Source organism: Dromiciops gliroides, chromosome 1 (assembly GCF_019393635.1).
Source record: "Dromiciops gliroides isolate mDroGli1 chromosome 1, mDroGli1.pri, whole genome shotgun sequence".
In the NCBI taxonomy this organism is placed as follows: domain Eukaryota; kingdom Metazoa; phylum Chordata; class Mammalia; order Microbiotheria; family Microbiotheriidae; genus Dromiciops; species Dromiciops gliroides.
In genome coordinates this window covers 301,582,958-301,610,200 of record NC_057861.1, presented here as the reverse complement: position 1 = coordinate 301,610,200, position 27,243 = coordinate 301,582,958, and the positions used below count along the sequence as shown (strand labels likewise).

At 38.3% G+C, this 27,243-nt stretch overlaps 1 protein-coding gene across 1 annotated transcript; it reads right to left on the bottom strand.

The window, feature by feature from the left end:
• Window positions 1–4,973: 4,973 nt before the first annotated feature.
• CA3 (carbonic anhydrase 3) lies at window positions 4,974–26,279 on the bottom strand. Its single transcript, XM_043979292.1, has 7 exons — window positions 26,122–26,279; window positions 25,196–25,393; window positions 18,090–18,208; window positions 14,023–14,115; window positions 11,737–11,799; window positions 9,064–9,219; window positions 4,974–6,014 (listed from the first exon to the last, which is right to left on the bottom strand). The coding sequence occupies exons 1-7, from the start codon at window positions 26,153–26,155 to the stop codon at window positions 5,895–5,897; spliced, it is 783 nt and encodes a 260-aa protein (XP_043835227.1). The 5' UTR covers window positions 26,156–26,279; the 3' UTR covers window positions 4,974–5,894.
• Window positions 26,280–27,243: the final 964 nt, after the last annotated feature.

Genomic DNA, 27,243 nt, shown 5'->3' with positions numbered 1-27,243 from the left:
CAACTGAGAGATGGCCAGGATGTTTGAGGCAATTGGGTTAAGTGACTTGTCCAGGTTGACACAGCTAGTAAGTATCTGAGGTCAGACTTGAACTCAGGTTCTCCCAACTTCAGGGACAGTTCTCTATCTACTTTGTCACCTAGTTGCCCTCTACTTTGAGTATTAATATAATAAATGCATGTAGTAGTACATATATAGCATTGGGTCATAGGTTCATAGGTACAGAACTGGGAAGACATTTGCTTTACAAATTAACAAAACCTGGACTGTCAAAATGCCTTCCCCAAGGTCACACAATGTCAGGGACAAGGTTTGAACAGATATCCTGGACACTCCAGGTTCAGCATTCTTTCTACCATGTCATAAATAAATAAATACACACACACACACACATATATATATATACATACATATACACATATATGTATATATATATATGCATACACACTAATATTAGTGGATATGTGTTGAAAAAAATTAACTGGTATGTGACCAAAAAAAGTTTTGCAAAACACTGAGTTAGACATCAGATAAATAAGTATTGTCAGTGATCATCAATTTTATCGAAATAGAACATTTTCACCGGGAATTTTAACCAAATTTCTGAGTCAACCAATTTTTATCATTCATGACTATCACTTAAAACCATAAGCCACTATCCTATTGCTCAAGAAGACAAACTATTGAAGCTACAGAGACACTTGTTGTTCAGTATTTTTCATCATAATACCAGTAAGACAGCAGGTGGAATGTTTGAAAGAGCTTTGAAGTTGGAGTCAAGAAGAGACTTGAGTTTAGATCTCACCTCAGATAGTTATTAGCTCTGTGACTATGAGCAAGTCATGGAACATCCTCTCTAAGCCTCAGTTTCCTCAACTGCAGGTGGGTAAGAATAGCACCTGTTTCACAGGGGTGTTGTGAAGACTAAATGAGACATCAGGTACATTGTTTTGCAAATCTTAAAGCACCATACAGATGCTGGGTATTATTATTGTTCTTATTATTTTTATCCACTTTCCTATAATACTTTTTTTTTTGGTGAGGCAATTGGGGTTAAGTGACTTGCCCAGGGTCATACAGCTAGTAAGTGTTAAGTGTCTGAGGCCAGATTTGAACTCAGGTCCTCCTGAATCCAGGGCCGGTGCTCTATCCACTGCACCACCCAGCTGCCCCTTTCCTATAATACTTTATAATTTTTGTAAAGGCCTTTTGCATATTATTCTTTTTGATTCTGGGAATGACTACTTGAGGTTGGCAGAGATTACCATTTTCCCTTCTAAATTCCACAATGGCAAGGTCTTTATTTTATCCAAACTTTTTCTCTCTCCCAGGGCCTAGCAGCTAGCAAAGTGCTCTTTTTTTTGGTGAAGCAATTGGGGTTAAGTGACTTGCCCAGGGTCACACAGCTAGTAAGCATTAAGTGTCTGAGGCCGGATTTGAACTTAGCTCCTCCTGACTCCAGAGCCAGTACTCTATCCACTGCACCACTTAGCTGTCCCTAGCACAGTGCTCTTTTTTTAAAATATAATTTTATTTTCCAAAATATATGTAAAAACAAAATTTTAACATCAATTTTTAAAAACTTTGTGTTCCAACTTCTCTTCCCCCCTCTATTTCCACCCCCCACCCACAAGATACTCAAGCATTTCAAAACAGTGCTCTTAATAAATGTTTTTTTAATTGAACTGGATTCTTTAAATAAGGAAACTCTGGGAGCACTACCTAGGAGAGATGAAACTTTCCTAAACTCATAGATGATGTGTGTTGGTTGAGTCAGTTCTAGAATCCAGGGCTATGGACTGCTAGGGCAGTATTCTTTGCACTGAATTTAAATTTGTATGAGCCATTTATTTTGTCTTATCTCTCCAAAAGGATTTTGTTATAATGTCACTACACTGTTAACATCACCACAAAATAGTATACATAGGCAGTTAGTGTCCCCTAAATATCCTTTAACTTGTCTATTGTTGCCATGAAAATCTTTTAAACTTTTAAAATATAAACCATGGCTTAAGTGTCTCTGGAAAAGTAAATAAATTCTTCTGACATTAGATGAGCTGTGAAAACCAATTGTAACTAAAACTCCCCCATCCCTGATTTTAGGAGTCCAGCCTATTGCCTAAAAAAAGCCCAGATCTCCATGATTTCTATTCTATTATTAGCACCCTTACCACCCCTGTGAGAAGCAAAATCATTCATTCAATAACTTTTATTAAGCATTCCACTGTATGCCAAACACAGTGCTATATTTTGGAGACACAAAACAAAACAAAAGGCAGAAGACAATCTCTGATCCCAAAGGAGTCCAGAGTTGATGGGGGAGGCAACATGCAAATAACGATGTACAACAAGATACAGACAGGAAAAGTTGGAAAATAATCAAAGAGGAAAGGTACCCATTGTAATGATAGACAGTTAACTAAGCTCAGTCAGGAAGACCCTAGTTCAAATCCTGCTTCTGACACAGATTGACTGTGTGATTATGGACAAAACCCTTAACCTCTCGATTTCCCCCCAGGTAACTCCCTAAAAGTATAAATTTCTGAAAAGTTTCTAATCTGCATTGGTAGAGAGAATTCCCTATACATATAAAATCATTTCTGTTTTTTTTTTTAAAGGCTGATATAAGCACCTATGTTTATGCAATAGAATGTGTAATTACCCAAATGTGTTTTGGTTTTTTTTTTTAAGTACCCTGAATGCTCATTGTTTCCCCCAACAACCAATACTGGGAGCTAAGTATCACAAGAGAATTAGCTTTCCACATTAGCACTAATGATGAAAGTTCCACACCTGCTAATTTCAAGGGATTTAATTAAGACATCCCATTTCACACTGACCAACCTGCTTTCACTTCACCCAAGTGGAAGGTAATCTATTAAATGATTTTAGCCTCCCAGGAATCTATCGCCAGATTGAACTTCAGGGCCTCTCAGGACTCTCCTGACCCAATATCATTCTCATTCCTTGGGGCAATGAAAGTATTTTTTTGTCCATTTTAAAAGCAGAGGGTTGGTATAATAGCTGGTGATGAGAGGGAGGGAATTTCAAGGCATGTTAAACTATTTTGAGAGGACATTAAAGTTCTAGTGATATTATGCCAACACACTTTCAGAGGAATCACACCAGTTAACTCATGCAAATTTAAGAAGGTCTAAAGAATGACCTTTTACTGAACAGGTTATTGTTATACTCTGAATGATTGTCAAATGGCCTGCCTGCTTTTGCTTTATTTATTCATTCAAGAAGTATTTTTAAGGAGCATTTATTAAGTGTCTATTATGTACAGGGCCTTGTGCTAGACCCTAGGGAATACAAAAACAAAACAGACCCTTCCCTCAAGAAATTTACATTTTCCTGAAAAAACAACATGACTACTGACAAATTCAAAATATAGAAAAAGTAAAATGAGGTAATTTGGGGGCAGGTGAAGAGGACACTAGCCATTGGAGGGCTCAAGAGAGGCCTCCTGTGGGAGACAGCATAAGAGCTTGGTTTTAAAGGAAACTAGGGATCCTCAGAGCTGAGAGGGGGATGGAGTGTGTTTCATGCATGGAAATAACCAATGAAAAGGCACAACTGATGGGGAACAATATGCTATATATGTATAACAGCAACCTAGGTCGTATAACAGGAACATAAGAGTATGTGAGAGAGCACTATAACGTCTGTCAATTTAAGCTAGAACCAAATTAATAAGAGCTTTAAATGTCAGAGTCTGTATTTACCCTAAGAAGCTATTGGAGCTTCTGAGGCATGGTCATACCTCTGCATTAGGAATATCCGTTTGGCAACTACATAGAAGATATTTTAGAGAGAAAGGGAAACTAAAGGTATGGGGACCGATTAGAAGACACTGATGTAGTTGAAGTAAGAAATAAGGAAGATCTGAATTAGGTTGTTGTGTTATGTCCAAACTCTCTGTGACCTCACTTGGGGTTTTCTTGGCAAAGATGCTGGAGTAGTTTCACATTTCCTTCTCCAGCTCACTTTTACAGATTTGTCTCCTGTCACACAACTAGTAAGTGAATGAGGCCACATTTGAACTCAGGTCTTTCTGACTCCAAACAGAAGGGCTTCTACTGTGCCACCTAGCTGCCCCTTAAGGTAGTGGCCCTGTAAATTGAGAGGACCAAATATAGGGGTGGAGAGAGTCAGTGGAGAGTTGAGTTGTGGATGACTACTAATTGGTGAACCTGATTAACTGGTTAACTAGGGAAGTGATGAAGGAGTTGGAGTAGTAGACAACCTTTTGAGATTCCTTCCAGCTCTAAAGTTGTGGTGTGATGGTACAGTATCAAAATGCTGGACCATGCACTGGAGCTTTGTGAATCTATCATCAGGGTGTCAGTGGCAAAGCCCTTGAGTTATCCATCTCATCTATGGCCTGTGCCAAGAACTATTGCTTATTTGTATGTTATTTCATCATTACCTTCTTTAATAAGCTTTAAAACTACCCTGAAAAATATGCTTTGAAATAATGAGTTTGTGTTTACCAACGCTGGTAAATATGCATTTGCGGTGGTATTTATTAGATGTGTTTCAGTATTTCTCACCTCCATTGAGAAGATGGTCTCTTATATTTACATGCCCTCCTTGAGGACAGGTTCCGTTTCATTTTTATCATTGTTCCTCTTCACATGGTGACTGCATAGACGGATGTCAATAAATGCATGTGAATGATTGCTGATTACGGTTAGATTGTATAACTCCTGGAGGAAGCACCATCTTTGTTGTTGTCTTTTCTACCTTCTTATCCCTAACACCTAGCACAGTGTCTACACTGTAGGGACCTAATAAGTATTTGTTAAATTGGGATGAATTGAATTGAGGGAAAACAACCAAATTAGAAGATGTGAGTGATCTGTGTACCTCAATTATAAAAGAGATTTAAAGGATTTTCAGTCTAGTTTTTTACGTTATTCCCACTATCATTTTTGACCATCCATTAAAAAATTAGGCAACCAAAGGCATTATTTTCAATATGAGCTCTTATTTGGGTTGGCACTCAGTGACATAGTTACTCTTCCAGGCACAATCATACAATCCTGTATGGTGCAGTAAGGAGATTAGCGAGACCACAGAAGCCAGAAGTCTATCATAGTCAGCTGTGTATAGGCATGGCAAAGATAAGGTAGAAGGAGGAGTAAAGCTCCATAGCCCTCATGCTGGGCAGGAAAGTCTATATAAAAATCATTCACCATTATAAAGAAGAAACACCAATGAAAATAATGCTAGGATTAATCCAGGGATTTTCATTTCTTTGGATAGTTAACTTTGATAATTAACCCAACACCAATTAGAGTAGCTGCTAATTATTTTTTTCTCCAGATTTTTGTGTTTCACTTATATTTTCATTTAAAATTTCAAAACATTGTTACAATTTGTACCAATTTTGTACCAATTTAATTGACCCTGGCATTTTGTGATGATTTGCTCTTCACATGCTGCTATGGTACATGGTCGATTATTCATACTTCTGTGAAGACTGAAAACTCATAGTATCAATACAGTAAAACCGAAAACAAAGTTAAAGGCTGGTAAGAAAATATTTGGCCAGCCATCAATTACAACTTCTCTTTTCCTCTCCTTTCTCCTCTTAAAAAAAGTTTCTAGATGTGTTAACTTTTCATTATTGTTAAAGAAAGTTCTTACAAAGAATCAAGCATGAACTTTCCTTTTTTTTTCTTTTTAAGGTTAGAGACTTCAAGCGTTCACTTATCCTTCCCTAGATAGTGATGATCAGCGATTTGTGACTTTTTTTTTTTGCTCAGTTTTACACTTGGAAAAAGAAAATCTGCTTTGAGTATAGAGCAGTAATAGAAGGTGCACACTTAACTAAGCATTGATTCTGGGACTGGTTCCCTTGCTTTCCAGCCATTTCAAAGATGGCCTTACTTGAAGGAGGCTCTCACAATTCTGCCCTTCTGAGGCTGAGGAGGGCGCCAGTTATCCACCATGGGCACGGGAGGCTCATTCTCAGCACTGATGCAAAGGCTTCTGAGCTTGGCCATCTGCAAGAGTCCACAATGTCAACTTGACCTGTAACCTACTTTTGCTACATCTCATAAAATAGGGAATTAGGAAATTATCTGAACATTTCAAGCAACACACACACACACACACACACACACACACTCACTCACTCACTCACTCACTGTTTTTCATTCTCTGAATGGATAATTCAGTCCTAAATAACTAACCTTTTTGGGGAAGTACATAAATAATTTTTCTTGAATGATCAACCCCCTGCTTTACTATAATACAAGATAAAGATGGACTCCTGCCAAAACACATTTTCCCCTGATTTATCTAGATATTTGTAGCTGTATAAACTTGGAATAAAGATTCTAGGAGAGGCAATGTGTGTGTGTGTGTATGTGTGTGTGTGTGTGTATACACACACACACACACACACATACACACACACATATATATGTAGTGATGGTCTTATTGATAATTTTTTTGAAGTATTTTTTGTTTGTTTCTTTTTTGTGGGGGGCAACAAGGGTTAAGTGACTTGCCCAAGGTCATGCAGCTAGTATGTATCATGTCTGAGGCCGAATTTGAACTCAGATCCTCCAGAATTCAGAGCCAGTGCTTTATCCACTGCACCACCTAGCTGCCCCAGTATTATTGATAATTAATGGTGGCATCATGATAGAAATAATCATGTAAATAAGTAATGACACATGATAATAATCGTGTACAGCTTTCTAGTTTATTATTAGTTATTCTAATAATAATAGCCAGCATTTATATAGCACCTTAAGTTTTACAGAATGCTTTAAAAAGACTATTTTCTTTTATCCTCACAATGACCCTAGGAGATAGATGCTATATTATCCTCATTTTACAGATGAGAAAAGTTAAGTGACTTGCCTAGGATCACCAAGCTAATGTCTGAGGCTAGATTTGTACTTAGGTGTTCCTGGCTGTAGGTCCAGTATTCTGTCAACACTGCCACCTAGCTGTCTCTAGTTTGAAAGAGTACATTATCTTCTTGAATGCTCACAACAATCTGAACAGATGAGCAACATAATAGTTTTTTATACTTATTTTCTTGTTATTATTCAGTCTTTTCAGTCCTGTCCAACTCTTCATGACCTATGTGGGGTTTTCTTGGCAAAAGTAATAGAGTAGTTTGACATTCTTTCTCCAGCTCATTCTACAGAGTGAACAACAGAGGGTTAAGTGACCTTGCTAGGGACATATAGCTTGTGTCTGGGCAGATTTGAACTCAAGAAGATAAGTTTTTCTATTTCAGGCCTGGTACTCTATCCACGGCTCCTCACTATCTGCCTAACTTAGTTTCCAGAAGAAGAAAATGGGGGTCAGGTAGATTAAGTGACTTGCCTAAGGTTACATACACAGTTGGTAAGGGATAAAGATGGATTTGAATCTGTCTTCTGATTCTAAGCCTAGTATTCTAGCTTAGATGGAAAATGGCTTCCATTTCACATTCTTTTGAATATACAAATGAAACAAGAAGAAATTAAAGTATTATTAAATCTCTATTTTATGATTTTTCAAAACGCAATTTTTTCCTGAGGCAAATACTTAATAAAGCTTCAAAAAAAAATGTATAATAAAATGAGATTGGAATCCTAGTCAGAAAGCTTGGATTTGAATCATGGATCTGCCACTGACTTGTTTGGCCTTAAGCAAGTCAATAAATCAGTCCATAAACATTAAGTGCCTACTATGTGGCAAGCACTATGCAAGTTACTTAATTTCTCATTTCAGATTCTTTCTGTATAAAATGAGAATAAAAATATTTATACTTTTTACTTTAAAGGATACTTATGGAAAATCATGTGTGAAATAATATAAACCACAAAATTCTATGTACATTTCAGCTATTTTCAAATTATAATGATGGGAATCAATACGTTGTAATGGATAGAGAGCTGGACACAGAGTAAGGAAGACTAGACTGCTTATGTGTACAAACTAGCTTTGTGTCCTGGGCAAAGCACAATCTTGCACTTGAGTCCCCAGGTAACTCTCACACTCTAAGTTGTAGAGCAGCTACCCATCTGCATTGGTACAGTGAGTTTCCTTACCAATCCCCTACACCAATGATGTCATAGGTCTGGTCCCTATACCCATCTTCTTTCCTTGAATTAAAAATCATCATTATCACCATCACCATCACCACCACCATTATCATAATAATCACCATCTTGTAGTTTCTCACAATTGAAAGAGTCCTCAAAGGTTATCTCATCTTATTCTAGGCAAATTATGAATCCCATCTTCAACATCCTTAACAAGTGTCAGTTGGGTCATCCATCCTCTACTTGAGATCCTTCAGTGTTGGAGAATTCATAACCTCCCAAAGCAGCCCATTCCACTTATGGACAGTTCTATTTGAAAAACTATTTTCCTCATATAAAAGAGATGTGTATTTTTATAACTTCTAGCCATTCATAATCCTAGTTTTGCCTATTGGAGCAAATTAAAAAGAGTCCAAAGCCCCTTAGATATGAGAGCCCTTCAGATTCTTAACAGCAGCTATCATGTCAGCCCTAACATGCCTTTTCTCTGGATGAAATGTGCCCCATTTCTTCTAATGTTTCTTATATGATGTGGTTTCAAATACCCTCATCCATTCTGGTTGAATTTCTCTGGACAGGATATATCTACCTTGCCAATATACTTCCCAAAATGTGGTACCCAGAACTGAGAAGAATGTTCCAGATGGGGTCTGGAGGGGAAAATGCAGGCAGACTTTTGTTTCCATTATTCTGGGCACTAGGCGTCTATCAATGTAAACACTTTTAAATAGCATTAATGTAGTCTGTTTTCCTGGAGGTCTTTGAATGTGAACAGCAGAGTCTAACATTTTCTATTGGTGTCCCCAGAGCTTAGCAAATGGCAAGCACTTAATAAATGCTTTTCATCCTTTCATTCATTCAAATAGATTGAAGGCGATTAACTGGACCAAAATACTGACTCATTAGTTATCCAGCTTTTGCGAAACAAACAAATCACCATGAAATTGTAAGCAAGAAATGAAACTGCTTCACTTAAAATCCTTCTGAGACAGTTGAAGTTTACCTGGTCAGAGCTCACAGTTATGGGTTCCTTCAAAAGAAGCCAGACAATGCACTCTTCACAAGGAGGAGTAGTGAAGGAGCCGTGATAAGTCCAATAATCTCGACAAGCAGGGAAAAGACAGGATGGGTCAAAATGTGTGAAAGGAGCATCTTTGCCCTAAAAGAGATTCAATTAGACCAGTAAGCCATGTGCAAATGTGCATCTTCACATCAAAATGTATACACACACAATCGTATGTTTAGGGTACTTATTTTAATCCATGAGCAAAGTTTCTTCAAAATGTCAAGGAAATTAAATTCTAAGAAATATAATCCCTTTCACCAAAATACCCACCTGCTCTGAATATTACATTTTTGAAAGAGTAAAATACTTTTATATATAAAATATATTTTATTAATAATTCAGTTATTCATTCAATAAGCATTTATTCAACATCAGCTGTGAAGACTATTTATTAAATATCAGCTGTGAAGCTATGGGATATGGGAGACTGTAAGATTTAAATAAGGCATGGATGTTGACCACATGGAGGTTATAGTCTATAAAGTGGAAAAGACATGAATAAAGACACAAAGTTACATCATAAGGCCATTTGAAAGTTGCAACACAAAGTTCTTTATGAGGTGAAAGGGAGCTTTAGGTCAGTGGGTCAGGAAAGATTTCACAGATATAATGCCATGTCAGTTTGGCTCTAGAGTATGAATAAGAATTCAACAAGCACAGAAGACTAGAGAGGATATTCTAGACACAGAATCAGTAAAGATATAGAGATGGTTCTACTGTTAAAAATAGTGAAATCGGAAAGATCAGGTTTAGGGGGAAAGATGATAAACTTGGCTTTATACATGGTGAGTTTGATGTGCCAGTAGGATATCTAAATGTAGCAATCTTGTAAGTGGTTGGAGATATGTGTCTAAAGCTCAAAATCTAGTTCAAATTTAGAGATAGAGATTTGAGAGTCTTTTGCATAGAAGTGGTGGTTGAAGTCCATTCACTATTGACTAAGGAGATAATGAAGAGTTTGAAGAGAATATTAACAGAGAATAACTTTAGGGGAAACCCACATTAAAATACTTGGAGGATGAGCAAAGAAAACAGAAAAGGAACAATCCTAGGTATGATGAAAACCAAGAGATTGTTTCTCTGAAGCCAAGAATAAAGAGAAACAAGTGTCTTGAGACTTTCAGAAAGGTAAAAGGTGATAAGTATTTGGTATAAAAGGCCACTGGATTTGGCAAATTTGTTTTTTAAATAATGATTGCCTTTGAGAGAGTGGTTTGAGTAGAATGGTGGGGGGAGGGGTAGAAGTCAGTTTATAGAGTTCTAAGGAGAGAATAAATAGGAAGAGGAAGCATCCAGTAGAAGCAAAATTTTCAAGTAATTTGGCAATGAAAGTGAGGAAGGAATATGAGAGTAGTTGAATGGAGTAGACAAGTCAAGTAAAGGAGTAATAGTGGTGGTGGTGGTGGTGGTAGTGGTAGTAGTGGTAGTAGTAACAGTAGCATAGCAGTAGTAGTATAGTAGTAGTAGCAGCAGGTGGAGGAAGAGGAGAAGTAGGAGTGGTGGTGGTGGTGCTGCTGATGGTGGTGGTGGTGGTGGTGGTGGTGGTGGTGGTGGTGGTGGTAGTAGTAGTACCTGAACATAAATTTCATTATAATTCCTTGGCTACATTTTCTTTAAGTTGAAAGGGAAGGGGCATTTGGGGAGCATGTTTATAATTATGATTCCATGACTACAAAAATATTTTTTAAAGTTGGGTTTGAACATTAAACATCACTTTCCATAATAAACCACATTGACTTATTTCCAGCCAAAATATTTGTTTACTTTCCTTTAGATAGAGCTAATAACACTTAACTACGACTTTGATAGCCCACATCTTAGGAAACAAAAAATCTATGTACTAATTATAATATTATATCATTCAATATAAGCATGTATTCAGTGTAAAATTTCTTTTTTTGTTTTTGTTTTTGTTTTTTGTGGGGCAATGAGGGTTAAGTGACTTGCCCAGGGTCACACAGCTAGTGTCAAGTGTCTGAGGCTGGATTTGAACTCAGGTCTTCCTGAATCCAGGGCCAGTGCTTTATCCACTGCGCCACCTAGCTGCCCTCAGTGTAAAATTTCTAATGGTAAATTTTTCCATTTGGATATCACATTTAATCTCCAAAAAAAAATTATTTATGAAAATGCTCCAAAATAAAATTGAAAATTATCTCTTGACATTAAAAATGCCTACTGAGCAAATTTACAGACTATAAACTCTTTGAGAAGAGGGATAGTTTCATTTTGTTTGGCTTTTCAAAAAATCCCGGGGCGGCTAGGTGGCTAGGGGCGGCTAGGTGGCTCAGTGAATAAAGCACCGGCCCTGGATTCAGGAGTACCTGAGTTCAAATCCGGCCTCAGACACTTGACACTTACCAGCTGTGTGACCCTGGGCAAGTCACTTAACCCCCATTGCCCCGCAAAAAAAAAAAAAAAAAACCCTAATATGTATGTAACAGTGCCTGGCACATAGTAGGTATTAGCAAAGGTTTGTTGTGACACTGAAGATATGTATTCTTGATATTTCCCTCAGACAAAAAATGGGTTTGAAGAGACTTTGGAAATGCATTTTTAAAAATTGGAAATCTTCTATATCATATTCAAAGGAGAGACAGCATTTTTTTTTACCTTAGTCTTAATCTTGTCCAATGCATCAAGAAATATCTGAAATTCTCCTTTCTCACGTCCTATCTGTAATGAAGAAGAAAAAAATCAATTGTTTTGGAATTTGGTTATGTGAAAAAGCTGGATCTGATGGAACTTTTTGTTCAGAATTAAAATGTAATTTCCCCCTCTTCCACATGATTTTAGATTATATGGTTTCCTTTTTCTAAATTTGAACTCCAAGTATAAAATGCAGCACTACAAAATTACAGGCCTTTTTGCTGTATACTATGGGCTTCTGCCCAAGCTAGTTCCATGTTGGGGATGTTGACAGAATCAGATGTGGAAGGTCTTTAGCAGTGATGTGGTCTACTATGGCCAGGTTATATCCACACTATCCCATATAAATTTATCTTTATCTTTCTCAGGTACCACTAAATGATATCTGGGAAAATATGTGTTATCAAAGAGCCATCCCTTGTCTGCCAACTCCCTGGAGACATTCAGTCAAAGCATTCAAAATTATTGTGAACTGGGCATTGGTAATAAATAGCTAATATTTACATAGTGTTTTCAGATTTACAAGGTACTTTAAGTACATTGTTTCATGTGATCCTCACACTTACTCTGTGGAGTGGCTATTACAGGTATGGTCATCTTCATTTTAGTTGAGATAACTGATGCTCAGACAAATTGTTTATCTAGGGTCATAGAGCTAGTAAGTAATGAAAGCAGGATTTGAACCCAGATCTCCTAACTTAAAGTCTAGCACTTGTTCTACTCCACAGACTAAGTTTTCACATCCACCAAATGATATCAAAAGCTCTTGTAATTTATTGTAAAGTATTCTTATAATGAGAAATTGTGGTGTAGCATATAGAGTACTGGGCTTGGAGCTTTGGTGGGCTGGAACCAGCTCGAACCAACTTGGGAGGGCTGATAGTGAAATCTTCAGTCTGAGCAGTTACACCCAATTAGCAAATGTTTACAAATCACGGCTTGGTTTATTGTTTGGTTGATTGTCTATACTTAAGAATGTGAAACGGAGAAAGTGTAAGAATGCAGATTAAACTCAAAAGCATTTCTAGGTTACATTCCCATCCCCATTGACCCTACTGGTAAACATTTACCAGCACATCCCAGGCTTGTAAACAGAATCACCTGGATTTGGATCCACTTCTGACCTTTAGCTCTGCAAACTTGGGCAAATCACTTAGCCACTGTGCCTCCCCAAATTCCCAAGGACTTATCTATTACATCCTAGGTAGGGTCTGGTCTTGAGGGAGGGAGTTCTCACACTAAGAGTCTCCTACACTAAAGAAATCACGGCTTGTTCACACATTCATGTCCTCCTGAAAATAACACTTCTTAAAATTTATGCCTAACCAACTTGGTACATATCCTGTTTCAGAGCTAATGCTTCCTGTGCTATAGTTCCTTCCTAATAGCTTCATGATTAATTCTCTCATTATCAGGATTCACAAAATCATAACAGAGTAGCTCCTTAATAACGTAATAGTTTTGCCCTTCTCTGTCTACCATTAAAAATTACCTTCTGAATTTACAGCACGTAACAAATTTGGTCATTAAACAAGAAAAAAAGAAGCAAGCTTTTCACCTCCGGTTTAAGCTCTGAATCGTGTTACTACTACATTCATGTGAGAAGGACACATAAGAACTCATTAAACCAGGGTTGGCTCAACAACACAAGCATTCCATGTGGTTATCTTGGCATGGCCTAATATGCATGGTGGCTAGTCTGGGCTGAGTGAATCGCAAGCCAGAGATTAGAGTTCAAAGTGTTGATCTTTCAGTTTTCAGGGAAACTAATGGAGTAGCAAGAGGGTCCAGTGAGTAAATATCTCTACTGTCCCTGAACACGAACAATTATACGTAACACACACACTGCAGCCTTATGACTAAGAAGTGTATGAGAAATTGGGGTGTGCCAGGCTCGTCACAGGCAAATCTTTGCAGGCAGAAAAAAAAAATTCTTGGCCTGATCTTGGTTGACAACTTAAGTCCATAACTTAATTTGACTCACAGTGTTACATACCATCCTCTGTTTCTATTCTTCTCTGTAGATGGAAATGTTCATGTTTTTGGTGTTTAGGATAACAAGTTGTTTTTTTTTTAATTTAAGAAATAACTTGGTGTGGGGGATGAATACTGAATTGAAGCAAGAAGGATTTGGGGAATTCCCTTTCTCCCCTTTGCACTAGGCTATAGCAGCTCTCCAAGGAGCAAAGGCAAATCACTGATAAGACACTAGACTTTTAATGAAAAAAGTATGGTAATCGTTTAGCAGACCTTCAGAAAAATGCCCACGACAGCGATTCCATCATGTTGTTTCAAAGCTTCTCCAAAAGTACCATATTTGGGATTCCAGTGAACCATGTGAAGCTGAAACGATACAATTAAAATATGTAGTAAATAAGCAAGGGTATGAATACACAGCAACCAAATACATGCTATTCCATCAAGCACACACACAGAGCCAGGAGTAGTTGGGCCTCCAAGCCAAGAAATACTTCCTTATCTTTGTCACCAGGGGGAATTTTCTGAACCATTTTGGACCAACAGACACCTCATCTGAAAAGGAGGCCAGACTAGATTGCCTCGAAGTTTCCTTCCAACTCTAAATCAATGAACTTTGAATACTGTGAAGTATTTCTTCCTTTTCCTCATTTAGTGATGAAAATTACATGGGGGAGGAGACACGATTTTCATGAGGAGAATGTTTTTATCATAAAAGTATTTTCTTCATGATGAGAATTTAAATTATAGCAAATGGATTTGAAATGAACAATGTTATAATTATAATTACATAATCTTAAGTAGAAATGATATTTCCCATATCCCAAAGGTAATTCGTGTGATGGGTTGATTGGTTTGAAATGACTTCTTTTCTCTCATTAACTTGGAGTTGTACACAGAACTTTTTTAAAAAGAACATCTAAGATTATAAATCAAAAGTGATAGAGAAGTAGGAGTGAAAAAGGAGAAAGAAAACTGGTTTTTGCTTTTCAGATATGCTAATTTTCAGCCTAAGGAGAATTCAGTAATTATAGTTTTGAGGGGGGAGAAAGGGCTTAGTGGCAAAACAATTAAATTAATGGTCATTTAAAACCTGAATACTGGATTCAACATATATCAAAAGTTTCCTATTGAATTATGTATAGTATGAGAAAGGCACATGCTATTTGAGAGTAATAAGGTTTACCATTTCTTTTTTTTTTTTATTTTGTGTGAGGCAATTGGCGTCAAGTGACTTGCTCAGGGTCACACAGCTAGTAAGTGTTAAGTGTCTGAGGCCAGATTTGAACCCAGGTACTCCTGACTCCAGGGCCAGTGCTCTATCCACTGTGCCACCTAGCTGCCCCAAGGTTTACCATTTCTTAATGTAAAATACTTTATGCTTAGCAGAAATACTTTGCTTTAGATCACTTATAAGCATAATCACATAAAAAAGTTTTATGTACAGGCAAAGATAGAATTATATATTATATCCAAATCTGAAATCAATAAACCAGCCTATCCTTCCCACAAATTGTGAACAGAGGCACAATACACTCATGTGATATTCATGTGTTTGTTGGAGAAAATAGTGAAGGGAAAAAAATCCCTTTGTATCATTCAGTACCTTTCTCATATGGCCTTAACCAAAACTTGATCTAACCTTAGTTTTCTCTATAATAGAACAGAATTCACTCCAAACCTTTTAACCTGGAATGAACATCACCAAGGCTTTGTCCTGGCTTTGGGACTTCAGCCAGCTTTACTAGGTATTATGATCTCATTAGCATTTTTCTACTTAATCTTCCCTAGGAAGAGTTTGTAGCCAGGAATTTTCTTATTCACTAGCAATATTAATGACTTCTTACTAGCTAACATGCAAACCTTCTCTACTTCCTAGCTTATAGAAGCTGTCTTTCTGATCCATAGAACTACTTAGAGAGAGAAAAAAAATCACAGAAATGTAGGCTGCATTTACATCAGCATCATGGGAAGCCATGCAACTCATTTTTTCAAGCTATAAAAGATTTCTTTCTATTCTCCCTAATCCTTAAATTAGTTAAGTATACTATAAAAATTCATATTAAATTGTTTATATACCAACTCTCTCTCTCATTTTAAAGGAACTCTATTACTTTTCCAGTTATAAATATGAGCAATATCAAAAATACATTTAATAAAGACATTTCCAATCTTAGTTTAGAAATAGACAAAGTGGTTTCACTACAGTCACTCTCTCTTTTTTTTCTTTGAGGGTTCTTCTCCCTTTTGTCAAACCTCTACCTTTCCTTTCAGTGTATCTAATGCCACCTGCATTTTGGCAATCTCATTCAGGTTTTCTCTCTCTAAATAGTAACCTACTCAGTCCACATGTTCATCTGCTCTTAAATACATTTTACTTGATGTAGTACTTTGCCTGGTATTCAAGGTTATCCACAATCTGGAATCTCCCAACCTTCCTAGTCCATTAGCTACACAGAACTACTTTGTGAGCCCTAGACATTCTCTACTCTCTGACCTCTAGATATTTACTCATTCTGTTCCAGATGCCAGAAAAGTCATAGCTCTCTCTCTTCATGTGTTGAATTCCAAGCCCATCCTTTAGAGCCCAAATTAAATGCTACCTCCTCCATTTAGCCTAAATTGATTTCCTCCATCATTAAAATAGTTCATATTTAGATAGCAATATAATTTTTGCAATTTAATGGCTTCCAGGTAACTCCTCAAATTATTTATTTTGCACTACTCTAATGAGAGTTTTACTGTTCATTTGAATATTATAATTATCTGGGTTTGTATTTTAACACCTTATTAAGTCATAAAAGTAATATGTGTTTTCTTTGCATCTCCCCCCGGGCCTGGCATGGTGTTCTTCAAATAATAGATGTTTAATAAATGTTTATAGAATGAATGAATAAATAAGAACTATTTTTTAATTATACATTACATTGAAAGACTATCTTTTAAGCTAATTTATGCCAAGGGTTTTTTTGTTTGTTTGGTTTTTCGGGGCAATGAAGGTTAAGTGACTTGCCCACGGTCACACAGCTAATGAATGTCAAGTGTCTGAGGTGGGATTTGAACTCAGGTCCTCCTGAATGCAGCGCTGGTGCTTTATTCTCTGCACCACCTAGCTGCCCCACCAAGGTTTTAATAGTTGGTAAGTCTAATGTCTTCCTTACCCAGGAATATCTTCAACTGAAGGATAACTCTTATCCAAACAGAAATAAATGTATTTCTATGAACAAAAAACTTCAGACTTCAGCAAAGGCCCCAGAAGAGGGGAAGTGAGGAAGTTTGTTGTTGTTGTTGTTGTTGTTTAATTGTGTCTAACTATTTGTGATCCCATTTGGGGTTTTCTTGGCAGAGATACTAAGGTGCTTTGCCATTTACTTCTCTAGCTCTTTTTTTATAGATAAGGAAACTGAGGCAAACAGGGTTAAGTGACTTTCCCAGGGTCACACAGACTTTTCCACTGTTTGAGACTGCATTTAAATTCAAGTCTTACTGATGCTGGGCAGGCACTGGTGACACCTAGCCACCACAAGTAAAGAGTGGGAAAAGCACTGGACCTGGTTTCAAACCTCACTTCCGATACTACCTTTGTGAACTTGAAACTCAGTTTCCTCATCTATAAAATGAGGAGGTGTCTAAGGTCCCTTTCAGCTTTAGATCTATGATCTGTGATAAATCTACGACAAAAAGCACAGAGCTAAATTGGAAGATCTGGATTCTAGGCCCAACTTTGCCACTATTACACATTTCTTAAGTGGTATGTTCCAGGCACTGTGCTAAATCTCTGCTCTCAAGGAGTTTATATTTTAATTCTAATAGGATATTTGGGGTTATGGGCAGCTAGGGGGCAAAGTGGATTGAACACCAGGCCAGGAGTCAGAAAAGCTCATGTTCCTGAGTTACAATTTGGCCTCAAACACTTGTAACTGTGTGACCCTGGGCAAGTCACTGAAACCTGTCTGCCTCAGTTTCCTCATCTGTAAAATGTACTGGAGAAGGAATGGTTAACCACTCTAGCGTCTTTGCCAAGAAAACCCCAAATGGGGTCACAAACAGTCAGACATGACTTAAACAACTGAACAACAACAATTTGGGGGTAAGAAATGTAAGTCCTCTGGGCCTCCCTCTCCTCATATATCAAGGGATAATCTCTAAACTCTCTCCTAGCTCGAAAATTCTATTCTACTTGAACATATGAAGGCTTCCCAGAATCTACCAAAACTCACAAGCTTGATCTCTGTGCAAGACTGACCTTGACTTGCACTGATTTTTTTCTGCAGAACAGAAAAAATATGAAAATGTTTAATATTTCCATGCACTTGTCTGAGAGGCTTAAAGGTACCTACCTCAGCAGCATATTTCACTCCATCCACGGTGTGCTCTGAGCCATGATCATCAGATGAGCCCCAGTGAAGGTGAAATTGACGCAGTCGATAGGGTGCAGTGAGTGGCCCCCCTCTTAGCACTGTAACAATAGGGTTAATACTGAATTCGGTTCAGCTTCATAAGCTTCTGCATTTTTAGGAGACCAGATTAAGAAACAGAACCCAGGAGGCCCCAGAATCCTGTGACTACAAAACCCAAAAGCCCAGCCAAAGTTCATGTTGTGGTGCCTATTGAAAGAGTGGTCTTGTTTTCTTTCTTAAATTGCAACAGTTCATAGTATTTATAAAGCATTGTTTTCCTTCCTCCCTCTGTACTCTCCTCTAGTAGGACTTAGTTTTGTGTAGGGAAATGTCGTTCCCTCTTCTGGTAGCTCAGTGCTCAGGGCCACTGATCTATTTTCCTAACCTTATTTTCCAAAGGCCTTTCTATCTCTCGCCAAGGATTTGATTGATGGGCATCTTCCACAGTGCCACAGAATGCTAGGGACCCTTTTGATACCTCACATAGACTGAAAATATTTTCCTCTCTGAGTCCTAAGACATCACAGCTTGTTTACAAGTGAAGAGAGTATGAGTTATGTAATATTGTTAGAAATAATACTATCTGCAGCAGCCTTTCAGAACTACAAAATTACACATGAGAACATGAATCAATAAGCACCTCCAGGGCAGGCATTTTCCTGGGTACTGAGAAAAAAGACAAAAATGAAACAGTCCCTGCCCTCAAGGAGCTTATAATTGACCTGAATGAGACAATTTTGTATATATGTAGTTATATGCATAATAGATACATGTAAGATGTACAGATCTAAAGTCACAAAATAATCCACGACTAGAAAAATTACTCTAGTCACATCTCCTATGTACACAGTCACATACCCACTCCCACATATAGATGAAAAACTTACTTTGTCTTTTAATTCTTTTTTTTTATTGAGGCAATTAGGGTTAAGTGACTTGCCCAGGGTCACACAGCTAGTAAAGTGTTAAGTGTCTGAGGCCAGATTTGAACTCAGGTCCTCCTGACTCCAGGGCCGATACTCTATCCACTGCACCACCTAGCTGCCCCTTTACTTTGTCTTTTGTAAGGATAAATTTAACTCTTATGATTTTTTTTTGTGGGGCAATGATGGTTAAGTGATTTGCCCAGGGTCACACAGCTAGTAAGTGTTAAGTGTCTGAGGCTGGATTTGAACTCAGGTCCTCCTGAATCCAAGGCTGGTGCTTTATCCATTGTGCCACCTAGCTGTCATTAAGATTTAATTGCACAGTATTGACTTCTCTCTGGATAAGGCATTCAGAAAGTCATTTTGCTTGGGGAAAAGGCTTCATTACAAATACAAAAAGATGTTAATCCCTTTTGTGCCAAAAAATTTCCAAGACATTATTTAATATATGTACTCATGGTTGTGAAAAAATGCTACAGACATTTCTGTGGAGTACTAAGTTAAAAGAAGAAGCTAACACTTTAACCATAAGTGCACCAAGCCATTGGCTACAGGAAAAACAACAAAATAATGAGCCTGGCATTACACTCCTTCACAATATGGCTCCTCCCTACCTACCTATCTTTCTGGACTTATTCCACATGGCTCCCTGTTACATGCTCTACATTCAAGCCAAAGAGAACAGCTTCATTCCCTAATTTTTTTCTTGCTCTCTCCCACCTCTGGGCTTTTGTCCATAGTCCAACCCTGTGCCTGGAACAGACACTCCTCACCTCTTTCCCTGTTGAAATCTCTCCCTTCCTTTAAGGTACAGAACAAGTGTTAGTTTGAAGCCTTCTTTCACGTGCTTCTCTTTCCATCTATGATGCCTCTCTCCTCAGATCTTTCACACCACATGGGCCTTTCTTATCTATGTATCATATGCTAATTTACATGATAACTTTTTCATGCATCTATTTCTTGTACTAAACTGTACCCTCCTTGAAAGTAGAGAGGTGTTATGTTTCATCTTTGCATCCTTAGTGCCCAGAAGAATAGCTAGAAGTTCGTAAATACTTATCAAATCTAACTGAGCCAGTAATCTGCGTCCTAAAACCTATTTGGAAATTTACATGTGCCCAGCTCTATTACAGAGTGACAAGACAAGGTGAGGGAATGGGCCTGTGGTTCCATTGATAGAGGGAATTCCAGATGAGGAACCTCTCTTTACCAGTGCAGGTTTGCATCTTCTCTGCAAATTTGAGTCTTTTAGAGTAGTCTCATGCACTGAGAGGTTCAGTGACTTGCTCAGGGTCACACAGGCAGTATGTGTCATGAATAGGGCTTGAACCAACATCCTCCCAGCTCTGAGGCCAGCTATCCACTGAACCACACTGCCTCTTAAGAAATGATGAATTAGATCATTGAAAAAACGATTTTATTCATTCAAGACAAGGACCTGAAAACTGAAACAAATGGGAAAACAGGTTATAGCAGTTGTCTTAACTATTCAGTAAAATTATTGGTTGGCCAAAACAACTTATTTTAAATGTTATGAGTTCAGTAAAGCAGATTCAACCATTATAACAGATATTTGGTTTGTCATGGGAATACTATCTTGGTAAAAAAAATACACAGCCAGTATAGTCACATACAGTTGATGGTAATAGCTTTCTGAAGTGAATCAAATGAGTGTGAATTCTGTTAATGGCCTGTGTTAAGAGGATAAAGCTATATAACAATATTTGAAAAACCCATCAGTGTGAACTTAGAGGCTGTGATGAACAAATATTAAAGAAGTGCAAAGTATCATCTGCTGAGATGTGGCAAGACAAAGTAATTTTATGTCCATCATTAACATTTTTCCATAGAAATCAGTGTAGCAGAAGACAAGGACAGATCCTATCATAATGTAACCTTTGCTCTTTCTTGGCATCAATCTAATATCAGGGAGTAATAGAGTGTGGCCCTCCCCATCTACAGCATACCCCCTTCAGAGACACATCTCTTCCTTTAAGAGAACTATGATCTACAAAGTCAGGTTTTCAAAAATGTCCATCACAAATCTCTCCATCAACCATTTCTTTGAAATACTAGTACAGTAATGTTGGTGATGCAAAATAAGATATAAGTAACTGTCAGAGCAGGGGTTTGGTGCATGTAGATGATGCCCCAGATGAATTTTTTTTTTTGGTGGGGCAATTGGGGTTAAGTGACTTGCCCAGGGTCACATAGCAAGTAAGTGTTTAAGTGTCTGAGGCTGGATTTGAACTCAGGTCCTCCTGAATCCAGGGCCAGTACTCTATCCACTGCGCCACCTAGCTTCCACCCAGGTGAACTTTTGTAATGAGTACTGAACAAAATTAGAGTGCTAGTCTATTTGGGGGAAAAAGCAAGAAGAAAACAAATGGGCACAGTTTGAAGCTTTGTATACATGAAGCAAGTAGAAAGATGCTATTTGCTCAAATCATTTTGTCTCTTCTCTGAATTCATTAATAGCATGCTCCAAATAATAGGTTTATACAAGCTTGCTTTTTTTTCAAGCTTGCTTTTTAAAAACATATTTTAAAATCTGGGGCAGCTAGGTGGTACAGTGGATAAAGTACCGGCCCTAGATTCAGGAGAACCTGAGTTCAAATCTAGCCTCAGACACTTGACAGTTACTAGCTGTGTGACCCTGAACAAGTCACTTAACCCCCCTTGCCCCACAAAAAAAGCATATTTTAAAATCTGTATTACCCAAAATAGAGATTGACTTTTCCCATTTAAAAGGGAAAAAAGTAAGAGAGAATGAGATCTGAGAGTAGAAGATAACCAAAATATTTTATTCATCTCCAGGAAAATGGAGTTGGGGACCCAAGAATTATCTGATTGGCGTTGGGAATACACTCCTTGATGTTTCTTTCCTTTCCTTTAATGTGATGTGGCAAGTAGAATACTAGATTTGGAGCCAAGGGGTCTGTGTTCAAATCCTAGCTCTGTCACTTACTTCCTGAGTGACACTGGGCAGGCCATGTTACATTTTTAGACCTCAGTTCCTGACCTATAAAATGAACTTATGATGTTCTCTGCAATGCTTCAATGGTTTTCAGGTTCAGCCTATATATGAAACTATTCCATTGCCCCCAAACAACTGAATTCTCTTCCTTTCTTCCCCTCTACAGAGAAGTAGCTAAAATTAAAACTCTTAGAAGTGAGTGAGTGTGGTACAGATGGTCAATTTATCACATGTAGAAACTGTGTCTAATAACTCTGGACAAAGACTAAGAGATATCCATTAAAATCATTTTCATTTTAAGGGAAGAGAAGCCTTCTTTTGCAAATGTTTTCAGCCAGATTTAGCCAGGCTGTCTTCTAGAGATTACTTTACCAAACACTTTGTTAGGCCAAATTTAGTTTGTTGTTGTTGTTCTGGTCAGGGTTAGCTAGCTTTGGGCAAAACTGGAGAGTGGGGGAAATTGTTTTTGCAACCTCCAGCCTCTACCTTCTGCACCCCTTTCCCTTTTTCCATTGTGTGATTCCTCTAATCTCTTATCCTCTACACTATACAATTTGAGGTACCCTGTGAACTCCTACTTTCTCTCTCTCTCTGAAATTCTTTATCAAGCTATGTCCCAAGAAAGTATGTTATACCAGTTATTTGGACTTGTGAATCAAAGTTAATGAGCTACCTCTCTCAGGGCTATTTGTTTTTCCAGCCTTGTTTCTAATTATGTGATAAAAGGCTTTGTCCACCATTAAAATAATTTTTGGCATCAGGGAACTGGTGAAGAATATTTTTTGGAGGGGGGAGTATTGGTACATAGTGGGGTCTCCCCTAAAAACATTCCTGATGGGTAGGGTCATCTCTGAGATAATGCCACCCTTAACCAAATCCACCACCTTTTTGCTCATGGAAATGAATTCCTGAGATAATGAACCCAAAATAAACATTCCTTCCTCTGATTTCCTTAAAATATTAATTTGACATTCATGAAAACCAGGACCTAGCACAATGAATATAGTAAAAATAAAAGTCAGGCTGACACTTTAATCAAGATGCTTACTTCCAGTTGTCTTTCCTCTTAGACTGGTATGTAAACACTTTCATCCAAATCTAATTTGGTTTCTGCCTAAGCAAATAAAAAATCCAGAGTTCAAGAAGTTTCCAATAAATTCAATCAATATAAACAGCTGACCTGGATAATTCACACTCCAAAACTTATTCAGTAGTTTGAGCCTGGGTCTGAATTATCTGATTAACTACCCAAGCTTGGCATTTGTTTTATAGAATCAAGAGTTAGGAAGGATCTCAAAGGTCTTCTATTCTTTTTTTTTAAAGGTCTCCTATTCTTAGGCCCCTCTTTTTACATAAGAGTAAACTAAGGCCCGAGGTGGCACAGTGCTGGTCCTGGAGTTAGGAAGACCTGAGTTCAAACTGGCCTCAGACATTTACTAGCCCTGTGACCCTGGGCAAGTCACTTAACCCTGGTTGCCTCAGTTTCCTCATCTGTAAAATAAGCTGGAGAAGGAAATGGCAAACTACTCCAGTGTCTTTGCCAAGAAAACCCCAAAATGGGGTCATGAAGAGTCAGATACAACTGAAAAATGACTGAACAACAACAAATTGAGGTCAAGTGACTTGCTAAGGGTCACAGAGCCAGTATTCCCTTCAGGTAGTCTGTCTCCAAATCCTTCCCCCTGCCATACCCACCACCTCACCACTATGTTTATTTGATTTGGAAATTAAATTAAATTAAATGAAGAGAAATCAAAGATGAAAGTTAACAATATAAATCGACTTAACAGAAGGCGTGACCATTCAGAGATGTTGAGAATGCATTTCACAAACATGAAAACAACTACACCAGGCTGAACAAAATATTCTTATCTATATGAGCTTGGCCAGAGTAGCCCAAACTCTTTAGGTTATCTGATCTGCTCTGGCTTTACATATAAGTACTCAGCAGAGTATTAAGTTAAATACCTTGATTGCATGAAAATATAGGTCCTGCATGGGCACCACATAGAAAATACTTGCAAATGGGTTGATTTTTATAAAAAGAAATGCAATTTAAAAGAACAAAAACGGGTTAATATGAGATAATATTTAAGAAAAAGTCTTTACATATAACTGGGGACACAAAAACTGTACCTTTCTTGCTCTCTACTACAACTGAGAATCTTCATGTCAATGATAATAATGTTAAGTAAATTATTATTATAGCTAGGCATTCATTACTGATATTTGGAATGTTTTTAGAAATTGTGTCACATCAGGTAACAGATGTGGTGGTGATATAATGATTTTCCCTAATCTTACTGACAGCTAAACTAAACCTTTCTCTCAATCTTCTTATAATTGAGTGATTTGCCTAAAGCTGTAGGGAAATATGGGGAACTTGTGATAGAAGATATTCCAGTTTCACATACAAAGATGCAACTGAAGTAGAAATTTCAGGAGAAACTCAATTAACACTCCAAATAATTAATTAAATCAATAAATATTTATTGAGTACATACTAAATGCAAGGAATTGGACTGCATGCTAAAAAAAAAGAAAAAGGCCCAATAGTCCCTACTGGACTTCAAAAAAATTAGTTAAAAGTGATGAAGCACTCAAGCACAGTGCCTGGGACATAGTAGTTGCTTAATAAATATTTCCTGACTGACTGATGAAGGAAGTAAACCTGGAATCACATGAGTTGATTCTTTTGGAGGGGGAATAGGGGGAGAACCAAGAGGAATAAATCTCTTATTTTGTCTCCTTCATTGCCTTCTTCCTTGCACATACTACTGACCCAGATTTCCTACCCCACTTAGAAGTGGCAAAGAAAAGCTGTGGTAGGTAGGGACATCTTGGCAGCAGTCCAGTAGGACCAGGAGAAGATCCAGGTGTACATGCTGATATGTTTGCCTTGCCCCAGCCTAGCCCCTGTTTAGATATAGGTACATATCTCCATAGCACGGTCTGAACTTGGAGGGCGAGAAGAGTTTTACTTCATTACATAGATATGTTTCCTTGCATCTAGAGGTGACTTGCCTCTTTTCACCATTAGATCTACTATGTAATAAAGTCCCTTCGGCCCATGCTTATATTGAAAATATGCACATTTACCTGTTGAGAATAGATGCATAAGCTTTTCTAGAACTTAGACTTACTTGATCTATCATAGGTGTCATCAAACACAACTCTGCAGGTTTTTCCATTGTTCAAAATGGTTTTTGCAGAACCTGCGTCATAAGAGGCAGACCAAGGCTGCAGAGAGGGATCATGCTTGATGTCTTTGGTATGTAGTTCAATAGGGGACTGGTTGTCACCCTTAGCAATTGGGTAAATTTCATGCCAATGATCAGGTCCTAGGGAAAAGAAAAGTCAAAGAAGTTATTCATTGGCATCCATCTTATGCCACTTGCTAGTAGGTGAACTAACAATACAAGGTGATGAGAGAGCTACATGTTTTTAAAGTGATCTTCCAGTAGAGTTTGCAGAGAAGAAATCTCATCCCATCTATTCTGTCTCAAGGATAGTGTGGAAGGCATAAGTTAAAATTAAACTTCTACAGAACTCTGTTTATAGAAAAATGACTTCAAAGGTAGAGAAACCACAATTTTTTTTGTCTTATGGTAAAGACTAAGGGAAAAGAATACCGCCCCTGCATATAAAATAGATACAAAAAAAAAAAATCTTACATTTGGATAATGCCCTTACAATTTTCAAGAAGGGTTCCCATAAATTGTCTCATTTAAATTTCACAACAACCCTGGGCAACATAAGTATCTATATTTCATAAACCAGACATTTAAGCGTCCTAGACATGGACTGGATTCCTAAGGGCCATGCAATCAGTAAGTGGAAGAATAAGAATTAGAACCCAGATGTATTGATCCCCAGTGCCAGCTCTAGGACCTAAATGCCTGGACCAGCAATCATAAAGGCTTGCAAAAAGAAAGAATCTCAGAGAAATGGAAAAGAAGAGGGGATGTATCTCCAAATTCTGTCAAAAGCCAAAGGAGTGAACTTGAAAAATATGAGAGGATCCTTCTGGTCCCATCTGTCTGATTAGACAGCTTAGGTCTTCACTCACCATTGTGGCTGGCGTAGCCCCACTCCTTGGCCATGGTCTTTCTCAGGACTTGCTGCCTTCTAGTCTCTCCTGCAGGACGTCCTTCTGTGTCTGTCTGAGCCAGAGACTTTTATAAGTGCCCGCCAATACTATGTCCCTATTAGACCAGGGGAGGAGGGTGGGGCAGTGGGGCTGGATGATAAGAACTGGACTCCTGTTTAGGAGAGAAAGAGGAGGGGTGGGAGGGCAGAACTTCTGACACTTTGACTGATGGGGGTGGGTGTGAAGGGGGGGGAAGCATTGCCTTGAGCTCTAACCTCTGCTCCCACCACTCCTCCCCCCCCCCAACTCCACCCCGCCCCATCCGCTCCCTCTGCCTTGGTCCTGCAGCTGGCTCTGCCGAGAGGAGCTTTAGGAAATGTACGTTTTCTCTCTTCCAGCTGCAAAGTGCAGAAATACCCCTTTTGTAACAACTTCTGCAAGGTGCTGGCAGTGCGGGGCTGGGTGGATCCTAGGACTTAGGAAAGTCTTTAACATTCTTTTTCCTCCTTATCCCTTTTTCCCCCATGACTTTTCCCCACACTCTGAGAGGGTGAAAGGAATAGGCAGGAGCAAGGAGACACTTTTTCTTTAGCCCTTACCAGAAAACCAAAAAGAGCGGTCATTCCAACCGCTGCATCGAAGTCCTAAACCCACAGTGAGGCTCGGATCTGGGCGTCAGCCTCGGGATCCTTCCAAGGAGCTTATTATTCTCCTTCCCCAAGATTTCTGTCTGCAAAGAGCAGGCAGGAGACTTCCTTTCCCCCTGAGCAGGGGAGCGAAGGAAAGATTGGGAGGAGGGGAAGGAGGAGATGAGAGTCCTTTTATAAGCTTTTTGCTTGAAGATTCCATTCCTCAGCCATTGCCCTGGAATAAAGAGCAGCCCCAGGCACGGTTTCTCCATCCTGAGAATGGAAAGAGCTGCATTAAGTATGAGAAGGAGCGGGTGTGTAAGGATGTTGCCTTGCAAGATCTGCCAAAGTACTAGTTCCCTGTAAGTTTCCCGTTAGTTTAAGGCCAGGGGAGCTCAGGGAAGGCGCAGAAACATAGGAAGAATACACGTGTAGCACGGGCGGCCTTGGGGTTATTTACATTTCTCATTGC

Coding starts and splice junctions, on each gene's coding strand:
- CA3 (XM_043979292.1), bottom strand. CDS start 26,155: ATGGCCAAGGAGTGGGGCTACGCCAGCCACAATG. Junction 14,116..18,089: donor GAGTGAAATATGCTGCTGAG/GTAGGTACCTTT, acceptor GTATCGTTTCAG/CTTCACATGGTTCACTGGAA. Junction 6,015..9,063: donor TAACTGTGAGCTCTGACCAG/GTAAACTTCAAC, acceptor GGACTCTTGCAG/ATGGCCAAGCTCAGAAGCCT.